General features: G+C 43.8%; 1 protein-coding gene across 1 annotated transcript; it reads right to left on the bottom strand.

Moving 5' to 3' along the window:
- Nucleotides 1–667: 667 nt before the first annotated feature.
- On the bottom strand, nucleotides 668–11,356 carry Ms4a8 (membrane spanning 4-domains A8). The gene is given in 5 exon segments (XM_008840735.1): nucleotides 668–772; nucleotides 2,559–2,696; nucleotides 3,887–3,946; nucleotides 8,076–8,198; nucleotides 11,138–11,356. Coding segments are annotated over 5 exon segments (645 nt in total).
- Between the last annotated feature and the right edge of the window lie 348 nt (nucleotides 11,357–11,704).

Raw genomic sequence — 11,704 nt, 5'->3', positions numbered from 1 at the left:
GGAATCCGTCACTACCCCTTAATGGCCCACTCAAATGCTGCCTCCTCAGGCAGCTCTGTGCTCTGCCTTCCTCACCTCCCACTTCATCACCGCCAGAATCACTCACATCTGTCTCAGTGTTTCCTCTATGCTTCCTTCCCTGACAGTGCCTGGATTTGCAAAAACAGTGTTGTTTTCTTCTGAGACCAGAAGTTTGCTTGTCTGTGAGGTCAAGGATTATGTCATGTCCATCATCACTTAACCCACTTCTGCCGTGAATAGAGCCTTGGAAATTTCTGATGCAGAATTCATATTTATTAAATGAATGAATGGTTAAAAAGGGAAATTTGGGTGACAAGATAGTTGTTTTTCCAATCCACAAACTCCTAGGCAGGGAAGTACATGGATGTGTATGCACCAAGGCCCGTGTGGATATGTTTAATACCACACAGATGTGTGTGTCCTTGGAGAACATCTTTGTTTAAATCCATCTCAATCTCCCATCTTCTTTTAGTAGAGGACCAGCAGGATTTGCCGAGCTGAACTGAAGCATGAATCCATATACAAGTGATAGGAGAGTCATTTTCCCATTTGTTAGGGAAGGAAGAATCTGGGCTATAGAAGCCTTAACAGGAGAGGACCTTCCTTCGGTTGCAGTGAAAGATGCTTCTAGAATCTTTAGCTTCACTTATCTGGAGCCTTGGACTACACTGGAATACCTTGGTAATGGGTTTGGTGGTTCTGGGAAGACTGGTGGATTCTCTGCATAGACATTTGGAATGACCACACCCATCTGGAAAACAAAGGCACACAGGAGGTGCATGTGAGACTGGGAAACTGCTGGCCCTTCAGCCGTTTATTACTGCCTACACTCCAGTGTGGGGCTGTTGAATGGTGAGCCATGTAAGAGGTGGGGTCTAGTAGACAATAATTAGGTCATGGGTGCCACTCTTAAATGGATTTATGCTTGTCTCAGGGATTATATGGCCCACATTTTATTCCTATTGGACGGTGCTGGTTGGTAGCACAGGTTAGCAAATTACAGTTGTTGGGGCCAATCCTGCTGATGTTTCTTTTGTAAAGTTTTACTAGAGCACAGCCATGCTCATCCATTAACTATTTGTGTCTATTAAAGGCCTGCTGTGTTGTGATAGAAACTGTATGGCCTGCAAAGCTTAAAAACCTATCTGGCTCTTTGCAGGATAAGTCTGTTCAAGCTTCATGAGCCTAGTCTCCATCCATGATAGAGTGTCCAGGACACAATCTTTTGTGGGTCTTGGTATTTGTAAGAAAATGGATGTAACTGGCGCAGAGCACAAGAGGCTGCAGAGTGCTCATCCCTGAATAGGACACCTATTTAAAACTTCTGCCTCCCAAGATTCAGGGATCATTGCAGAAGAAAGGGTAGAAAGATTGTAAGAGCCAGAGGGAGTGGATGATCACAAAGAAACAGTCTTCCAGACAGCTGGTCAGTTACTCATATGAGCTCACAGCAATGGTGACAGCTTGCACAAAGTCCTATGCAAATTCAAACCAAACAAAATTCTAGCATAGACATGGGAAAGTGGGTAAAAAATCCTAAAGTGACCTAAGTAACTTTTGGCAATTGATGGCTGCTGGGAGAGGGAGAGACAGTGCCTCTCTTGGTGGGCCTAATGGATGGGCCCACACTGAAGGACATTGGGGAATACAAATCAGACTCAATAGGTCATATTATATATAAGAGGTACATTAAACTGGATAAGGGGTAGTAAGGGGAGGTGTAGAGAGGGGAGGGCATCTAAATACCATCAAACAATTGTATGAAAATTGCAAAAGTTCAATAAAAAATAAAAAATTTAAGAAAGAAAATGGATGTAATTGGAAGTCATGTTAAGGAAAATAAACAGGATTCAGAAAGACAGACTGCATATTTTCTTTCATATTAAATTATATATATGTGTGTATATATATATACATATATACATATGTGTGTGTTTATATGTGTGTTTGCAGGTCACAAAACTGGAAAGGGAATCCTGAGAATGGAGGAAAAGATCACAAGGGAGGTGGGAAATAGAGTAACACAATACATGTGCTAAGGAAGCAGGAGCTGGGACTATTTGGGGGAAGAGAAGGGACTAGCTGTAGAGGGGGTTGGGGGGCAGTGGGGATGGGAACAAATAAGAGCAAAGTGTACTGACAGGTGTGTATGAAGCTGCCACGATCGAATCCATTGTTTTGTATGCTAACCTGAATAGTTAAATTAAGAATAGCTTTCAAAGGAAGTAAAACAAAGTTTGTGGTAACAGGCAGAAAGGCTGCCGGGGGTGGGGGGCTGGCATCTGGGTGTTATGTACATCATTTTATTTACTTTTCCCAATGCCATAGGGTAGGTACTATTTTATGAAGGCAGTAAAGACTGAGGAAAATGTTATGCAATTAAAGCTGTAGCCAAGGACTTTACACCTGCTTTGACTCTGAGAATACCTCCTTTTCCTCTGGTGATCAGGGCAGAAGCTTGGTTGCCAGGTCGTTTTCCCCATGGTCTGAACATAGCTAAGCCAGAGCAGGGATTTTTGGTGGAGAAGGACACTTACCATGCTCCGGCTGCTCTGGTTAGGGTAGTAACCCGGGTCAGAGTATATCCTGATGAGACTTAGGTCTGTGATGAAGAGTATGACCCCAACTGCAGAACAGATGGCCCTGAAGGTGTTCAAGTCCACACTGCCGTTCAGCTGGAGAAGACAGAGGGTCAGGGTGGGGAAGACTAGTCGAGCTGAGATGTACAGACTCAATAAGTATCACCCTCCCTCATTTTTATTGTGTTAAAACAGACCTAATATAGTTTTACCATCCTAATCACTTCTAGATCTTATAGTTCATAGGTACTAAACACACTTTTATTGTTGTGCAATCACCACCACTATCTTTCTGTAGAAAATATTTTTTAGTATGAATGGCTGGGGCCTAATTCTTTAAGGGATAGAGAGGTATTCTGTGTGAGAAGATTTTGGGGTAAGCTTCAATAAAGGCTGAGTTGACTGAAGATCAGCAGGTAACTTTGCTGTAGGAACTCTAAGAGTTTTCAGTAAGAATTGCAGATTGTCCAGAGAGAGGATAATAAATGGAGACTTTCCCCAAGGTCACCTAAGTATTTTCAGAGAGTATAGAATGGTATACATATTTCTATGAATCATCTTTGAGAAAATTTTACCTATTTATGCCTCAGGAGACAGGCAGGAGTCTCAGATGAATGTCTTAGGATGTGGTAGGCTTAGATGCCCTATGATTTTGAGTCATGCACAGAAAAATATGCCTAGACATTTTGAACATCCCTTTCTGGATAGTTTCCAATAAACCCTATCTAGTTATTGGGACCTGGTCACCCTAAGACTATTACCCTGGGCAAGACGACAAAGGTATTACATTGGTCTATTGCTAGACAAAGCCCTGTCCATGTGGGTCTTCAGAGCTCAGCGTCTGGATTTCTTAGTGAAGCAGATGCCAGGGCCTCTGCTGGCTCCTACAGGAATGGCTGGAGGCCTGCTCTGTGTTGTGGACATACTTGGTTCCTTGCTCTGCAGAGGTAGCCCCAGGCACCTGGGAGCTTTGTGTCTCTTCCTCTGAGAACCTGGGGAAGCTGGTCCCGATCCCCCCTGCCTTTCTCTTCATTCTGATGCCTCAGCTGTGGGGGAAGTGTTGTCTCTTTCCTCTCCTGAGTCCTTTGGGGTGGGGTGAACTGTCTCTTTATTTGTGTGTCCAGGCTAGGCTTAGGTGGCCTGTATGCAAGAGTTAGCTTGTGCGTGAGTGCCCTGGGTTTGGTTTTGGTGGTGTGAGAGTAAGGGAAGGATTGCTTGTCAACCTTATTTCCCACCATGACACCATCCCGTCAGTCCCTAGCAAGGACCAACAGGACATGACTTACCACGCAAGATGAATTTGGCTGATTTTCTGCTGCCACTGAGAGTGATTCTGAAATGATAAACTGGTGCACAAGATTGGGAGATTAGGAGGGTCTAGAGCCAGGGCAGTCTTCCTTAGGCATCTGTGATTCTGGGAACACATAAATTCTCTCATATACATGTACTCATGGAGACCATCAGATCCACTCAGAGACAATGAGCTGATTTGCTGTGGGAGAGGACAGTGGCTGGGGATAATCAGAGCTTTGGATTCACTAGAACTGGTTTTAAACTCTGCCTTGAAACTTGTATGTTCTTGGGTAAGTTCTTAATTTCTCTAAGTCTTCATTTTCTCAACTGAAAAATGGGGAAAAATGGGGAAAATTATCTCTTCCTGGGCATCATTGTCTGACGTATGCCTCACATTTACAATATCTCGTTTGTAGTAGACGCTCCATTGCTTCTACTCCTTGCCGTTAATTTTACACATGTGCAGCATCTGTTGCTCTATAGCTTCTATGTAAGGATTCATGAGGAGTGGGGCGCTGGAGGAAAGAGGGAAATTGTGCTGCCATTGCTGCCATTTTCAGATAGGAGCTCAGCATTAGCCCTTGGCTGTCTGTACACCTGGAAGGGGTCCATTCAGTCACTCAGGTAAAACATGTACGAGGTCTCTAACACTGAACATCACATACAAGGAGATTTTTTTCGCCTAACACGGGCACTTTGCAGGCACTGTGGCTGAGGGATCACTTGCCATTGTTTGCCTAACCCACAGTGGTTTGAGAGACATGAGATACGATTTAATAAAAGGTACCATTTGCTGGGTTCTACATGAGGTGCTTTAAATAAATGGCTCCATTGAGAGAGAATTCACGTGCCATACAATCTACATACTTAAAGCAGACCATCCTGTCATTCTCAATGTACTTATAGAGTTATACACATATCACTAAAATCTAAGTCAAGAACATTTTCGACGTCCCATATCTAGTAGCAAGTGTGCCTGTCTCTTCCTCCTTCCACATGAAATGTCTTTCTTAATCTTGCATGATGACTCACCAAGCACACTGTTATTTTCGCTTTAAAGATAGGCAAAATCGGGGTGGGGGGACTTGTAATTTTTTTTCAGTGGTATAACCACTGGCAAGCTGGCCATGCTGAAGTAGAGGGAGACTAGTTGGGAAGAAGAAAGGGGTCAGCAGGAGTGGGAGGGGGATAAGAGAGGGCAATGGGGGGCACTCAAAATGCATTGCATATATGCATCAAATTACAAAAAAGTTAGAGGGGCAGAATGAGGCTTATGGATTCTAAAGTAATTCACCCAAGATCATCCAGCAAGTAGCAATACTTGAGATCAAACCCAGATGATTTAAATTCAGACTTAGGTTCTTGTTTTTGTCTTGTTTTTTCTTTTTTGAGACAGGGTCTCCCTGTAGCCCCAGCTGGCCTGGAACTCGCTATGTAGACCATGCTGGCCTTGATCTCAGATTAGATGGGATATAGAATAATAGACCTGGTTAAGAAAGTGGCAAGCTGGGGCTAGAGAGATGGCTCAGTGGTTAAGAGCACTGGCTGCTCTTGCAGAGGACCTGGGTTCAATTCCCGGCACCTATATGGTGGCTAACAACCATCTGTAACTCCAGTTCCAGGGAATCTGGCGCCCTCTTCTGGCCTCTGTGGGCACCCCACGGCATGGGTGCACTTACATACATGCAGGCAATACATTCATACACATAAAATAATAAAGTATTAACAAGGAAGTGGCAAACGGTGACAATAACAAAACACTCGCAGACAAACAGGAAGAAAGCTGTGACTTAGAGGGCCGGCAGGGCCTTTGAGATGTCAGAGCACTGTTTGGTTTCATGAGCACTCAAGGGAATCTACCATACCACGGCAAACCAGTGTGTAGCTGTGATATTGTGATGTTTTAACAAAGTCTCTTTACAAGGATAGGTATTGGTGGGGGATTGGGAGAAATGGGGGGCTGAGTTGTAAGGCTGGATCAGGGTAGAGTTCAGAGAAGCTGCAGCCTGGGAATATGGGCTGTGGGTCAGAGCAAGAGGGACACAGTCCTATGGTTCTGCAGGCTGGTGGGGCTGTGGGGGTGGCGGAGAGTGCCAGGCTATTTTCACTACATTGTATGGGAAAGGTTGGCATTGATGGATTCCTAGGTCAGTGTGGAGTTTGGGTATTTATTGGGAGAATTGCATTTGAGTCACAGGTGGGTGTGGGAATCAAGGGAAAGACTATGAAAAAGAAGAAGGGAGAACAAGAAAGAAAGGTAGATGGAGAGGGGAGGGGCAGTGTGTGTGTGTGTGTGTGTGTGTGTGTACTAGGAAAAGACTGAAATAGTTTAAAGGTAATAAACTGGCTTGGAGAAGGGACGGTGGCTCTTTTATGGAGTCACAGATCATCTTGAGAATATGACAAAAGCCATGGACCTTCTCAGAAAAACAATTCATATTTATCATGCTGGATGTTTTCCCCAAATGTGGCTCTGAGCTCATCTGTGGACAGTGAGTTAGGCATCTCCATTGTTGGACCACAGACTCTACTTGGGACAAAATATTTTTTCCCCTCGGAGCTCAGGCTCATGGGCCACTGTTAATAACACCCAAGGGTCTAGCCCTGGTACATCATTTTCTTTAAAAATTTTTTTGTTTATTTATTTTATGTGTATGAGTGTTATACCTGCAACACTAAGTGCACCTGTGTTGTGCAGTGCCTGTGGAGGCCAGAAGAGGGTGCCAGATCCCCTGGAACTGGAGTTAGGGACAGGTGTTAGCTGCCATGTGGGTGCTGAGATTCCAACCTGGGTCTTCTGTGAGAGCAGCCAGTGCTCTTAACCGCCAAGTCACTTTTCCAGCTCCACATCATTTTCTTTGTGAATTAAGAAATGCTGTGGCCCCTGGGTTGATGAACTAGAAGAATTACCAGGGTATCTGGGATGAATAAATTAGGAAAAGGATCCCTTTTTGACAGGGGCCACCTTGCAGGACTAAAACTCAGTCTATGATCCCCAGTTTCCTATGTTCAAAGGTGTAAGCCAAAGAACCTGAGGATGTGACTGCCTTCAGAGACAGGGCCTTTCAAAGGGTGATTTAAGGATAAATTAGGTCATTAGGCCCATTGACTAATATTTTTACAGTAAGAGGAGGTTAGCAATAAACACATATGGACTGGAAATATTATGCTAAAGGAAATAAGCCAGATGCTGAAAGATGAATATTGCATGGTTTTTTTTTTGCCATATACAGAACATATATTTTAATTTATACATTATATATGAGGTAGGAGAGTGTAAGTTATGAAAGGAGACTAGGAGATCTCAGGGCGGGGGAGGGAAGAAAGTGGTAGAATACATGTGACACAAAAGCAGAAGGAAAAAGTAATGGTTAGCTTTAACTGTCAACCTGATGCAACCAAGAATCACCTGGGAAGAGTCTCAGTGAGGAATTGTCTACATAGGGTTGGCCTGCAGACACGTGTGGGGGATTTTCTCAAGTCAGCTGATGTGGCAGGACCCATCCCACTGTGAGAGGCACCATTCCCTAGGCAGCTCCTGAACTTTGCAAGAGTGGAGACACTGAGTGGAGCACAGTTAAGAAGTCAGCTGAGTGAGCACACATGCACTCCTCTCTGCTCTTGACTGTGGATGTGATGTGGTCAGTGGTTTCAAGTTCCTACTGCCTTGACTTCCCAGAAATAATGGACTGTAACCTGGAAGTGTGAGCTAAAACAAACTCTTTCTCCTCTAAGGCACTTTCGTCACAGCAACAGCAATGAAATGAGAACAGAGAGGTATCGGAGGAGGAGAGGGACCAGTGGGAGGAGTGCAGAGTGATGGGGGCCAAATAAGAACACTATGTATGAAAATGTCATAGTGAAACCCATTACTTTGTATACTAGTTAATGAAACTAATAAAAATTAAATAAATATAAAAGAGGAGGAGGTTTGGACACAGACAGGAACAGAGGGATGACAGCAGGGGAAGATGCCAAGCTGTAAGGTGAAGAGAGACCACAGCAAGCACTATTTGGTCTTGGACTTCTAGCCTCCAGAATGGTGAGAAAACACGTTTCTACAGTGGGCACCGCCAAGCCTGTGGTAACCCCCTACTCCCAACTAAGATGCTTGAACAAGCCCCTCCATGCTCCTGCACAGCTTGATGAGGCCACCAAGAGCACCAAACTCGAGCTACTCACCCAGATGCCTCCCCAAAAGGGGAAGCCTCTGTAGAGGGAGACAGGTATATAGGACTCTGAGAGCACCATTAGCGTGATGGAGCCCAGGCCTAAGTGGATCAGGCTGATCAAGATCTGGATGGCCTGTCAGGAGAGCCACAAGTTGAAGACTTTGCCTCTGAGCCCTGATTCTGCCTTCCTTTACATTCTGAATACATGTTTGGTTTTCCTGATCTTAAAGGTAATGTGGGAAATATAATTATTAAAGTTATCCATAATCAAACCCCTTCTGGAAAAAACAACCATTTACATTTTCTATATGCCCTTCCATTATTCTTTTTCAAATATGTACCTTGGTGATGTAGAAGCAATGTCTGTACTTTACTCACTTAATAGTTCTTCATGAGCATGTCCTTAGGTCATTAAATATTCTTTGTGTGCATATTCGTACATGTTTATGTGTGGATGCACGTGTGCATGTGAGTGGAACCCAGAGGTTGATGTTGGGTGTCTTTCTCAATCACTCTCCATCTTATTATTATGTATTTTTTTGAGACAGGGTCTCTCAGTGGACCTGAAGCTCACTGATTGGCTAGACTTAGCCAGCAAGGCTCAGGAATTCTCTTATCTTGATGTCCCAGTACTGGGATTATAGGCTCATGCTGTTGCATTCAGCTTTTACACGGATGCTGGGGATCTGAATTTAGGTCCTTATATTTGGGCGGCAAGCATTTTACAACTGAACTATCTCCCCAGTCCCTAACTAGTCTTCAAAATGTTTGCTGAGCACTTCCTAGAGTCTGTGGTGCAGTTGTAGCAGAGATGTTGGGTGGATAAAGTTGTCTCTAGTTTTTCATGTGATATACAGACTTGTATGTAACTTTTGCCTTCCTTCTTTCTACTCTCATGAGGATATTGTCATGAGATCAATTTTGTCCCTCTTTGCTCTCCACCAAATTAATATATTGAGGTTCCAGTATCTCTGAATATGACCTTATTTGGAAACAGGAATGTTGCTGATGTAATGAACCAAGTGAGATCATACTAGAATAGGGTAAACCCCTGTCCAAAAAAAAAAAAAAAAAAAAAGCCATGGAAATCCAGGCATGGTGATAGGGGCTGTAATCCCAGCTGGAGGCAGGAGGATTCTAAATTCAAGGCCAGCCTGAGCTACACAGCAAGATTCTATCTCAAAAAGCCAAAGTAAACAAAAAGAGTCATGTGAAACCTGGAGCAATGTTGTATGAGGCAAGGAGCTAGGAAAAGCTAGGAGAAAGGTCTGGGGGAGATCCTTCCTGAGTATGGCCCTGTTGGACTTTGATCTTAGACATCTAGTCTCCAGAACTGTGTGGCAATGTGTTTCTGTTGTTCTTGGGCACCAGTTGATAATACTTTGTTATAGCAGCTACAAGAAGCTAATACAGGCACTGTCATATATATGCATATATACATATGTTTACTACAAATATGGTATCAAGTACATATACATATATATGTATTGTTAAATACAAATATGTATTGAACAAATGGCACCTTAATGACATATATTGGGACAACTCCTGTCATTACATCAAAAGCCTCTCTCTCTCTCTCTCTCTCTCTCTCTCTCTCTCTCGTCAGGGTTTCCTTGTAGCCCCAACTAGCTTGGAACTTGCTATGAAGGGCAGGCTGGCCTCCATCTCACAAAGATCCTCCTGCCTTTGCCTCCGGAGTGCTGGGACTAAAGGTGTGTGCCACCATGCCCGGCTTCGTTTTCTTTATAGCTCCACAACATTGCTTATTGTAAGTACAACACAGGGGTTCAACCAGCTTTATATTGATGGATAGTGTGCTGGCTAATTTTGACTATCAATTTGACACAATCTAGAGTCACTTGGGAACAAAGTCTTCATGAGGAGTTGTCTAGATCAAGCTGGTCTGTGGGCATGTCTCTGGGGAGATTGTTTTGACTGTTAATTCAAGTATGAAGACCTGGCCCCTTGTGGGCAGCACCAGTTGCTGCCACCCTTCTGTCTTTGTAAACTGTGCTGCAACAAATACCCTCAGAGGCCGCACATTTCTGCAGCTTAGAGTTGTATTTGGAGGATGTATCCTCAGATGTGTTATTGGATATTTTTTCTATACGGGTTGCCTCAGTTTACCTTCACCAGAATAAGATCAGAGTGTGAGGCTAGGATTGGAACATGGGATGTCTGCTTCTGAATCCATGCCTGTGGTCTTTGGGCTATGTGAATGAAAATGAAAGGGCGTCCCCTTGTCCTGTGAAGGGCGGCCTTCCCAGGGCTGTTGGAAACTCTTCTTTTGGTGCTTGTCTAGCCTGCTTACTTTCTGCATTGGGTAACAATCGGTCGTGTGGGACTTCACTCTGTCTTTGGGGAACCCTGTCCTTGCTGGACTCTTTTTTTCCCTAGAACTATGTGGATCAAATACATTCAAATCTATATTTGAGAACATACCCTTTAGATGTTTTTCTTCTTCTTTTCTAAAATGCCTAAATCGGAAAGTATAAGGCTATATACTGAGGCCCCTGAGGCCCCTGAGGCCCCAAGCTCTTCAATGACCTGGGTTTGGTAAAGCCATCCCCACTTGTTTCTTTGGAATTTGTCTTCTTCTTTCTTTTTGTGTATGTGTGTATGTATGTATGTATGTATGTATGTATGTATGTTTGTGTATGTGTGGGTACATGTGTGTGTGTTTCCTCAGACACAACCCACCTTTTTTATGTGTGTGCATATGTATGTACAGATGTGAGGAGACTGAGGTCAACCTTGTGTATCATTCCTCAAAAGCCATCTACTTTGTTTTTTTGAGACAGGGTCTCTCACTAGCCTGGAGCTCAACAAGTAAGCTAGGCTGCTTAGGCAAAGAGTCCCAAGTATCTGTCCTCGCCTCTCTGGTACTGGGATCATAAGTGTGCATTACCACATTTTGCTTATTTAAGGTGGGTTTTGGAGCTGAAACTCAGTTTGCAAGCACTTTACCAACTGGGCTATCCTCCAACCCTCATTTGGAGATCTATCTATCTCAAACCTTTGTCTTTTTCTCACTCCAGTCCCTGGCTTACAAAGTGGAGTCACACTTACCCCCAAGATTTTGCCTTCTTTCAAGACTTTCTAGGCAGGCAGCTCATTCACAGTTGGCATCAAACCAGGTGGGTTCCCAGGAACTAGGTGAATTTGGGGCTGGTTGTTTGAATATAGAGGCACCTGAGGCACAGCTCCTGGCATCACAGGATAACTGTTGTGGGGTACCACCACACACACAGAATTGGCCATAGGGCCTGGTGAAGTCATTGAATTCATGCTGATAAAAAATAAATGCAATAAAGTTATTCATTGTTATGTACTTATGTTTACATTTAAAAAGAACTTGAGGGGGCTGCAGAAGTATCGTAGTCAGTAAAGTCCTTGCTGCACAAGCACGAGGATCTGAGCTGGGATCCCACGACCTGGGTAAAAAGCAAGTGCAGCCAGTGGGATGGCTCAGTAGGTAAAGGCTCTTGCTGCCTGATGACCTGAGCTTGATCCCTGGGACTCACAAGATAAAAGGAGAGAAATGACACCTGGAAGTTGTCTTCTGATCTTCACATTCATTTGGTGGATTGTGTTTGCCCACACATATAAATATATACAATAAAAAATAACAATAAA

Source organism: Nannospalax galili, unplaced genomic scaffold (assembly GCF_000622305.1).
Source record: "Nannospalax galili isolate Female #2095 unplaced genomic scaffold, S.galili_v1.0 scaffold1321, whole genome shotgun sequence".
Classification (NCBI taxonomy): Eukaryota; Metazoa; Chordata; class Mammalia; order Rodentia; family Spalacidae; genus Nannospalax; species Nannospalax galili.
Note: the sequence above shows the minus strand (reverse complement) of the source record. Positions and strands in the feature narration are given on the sequence as shown.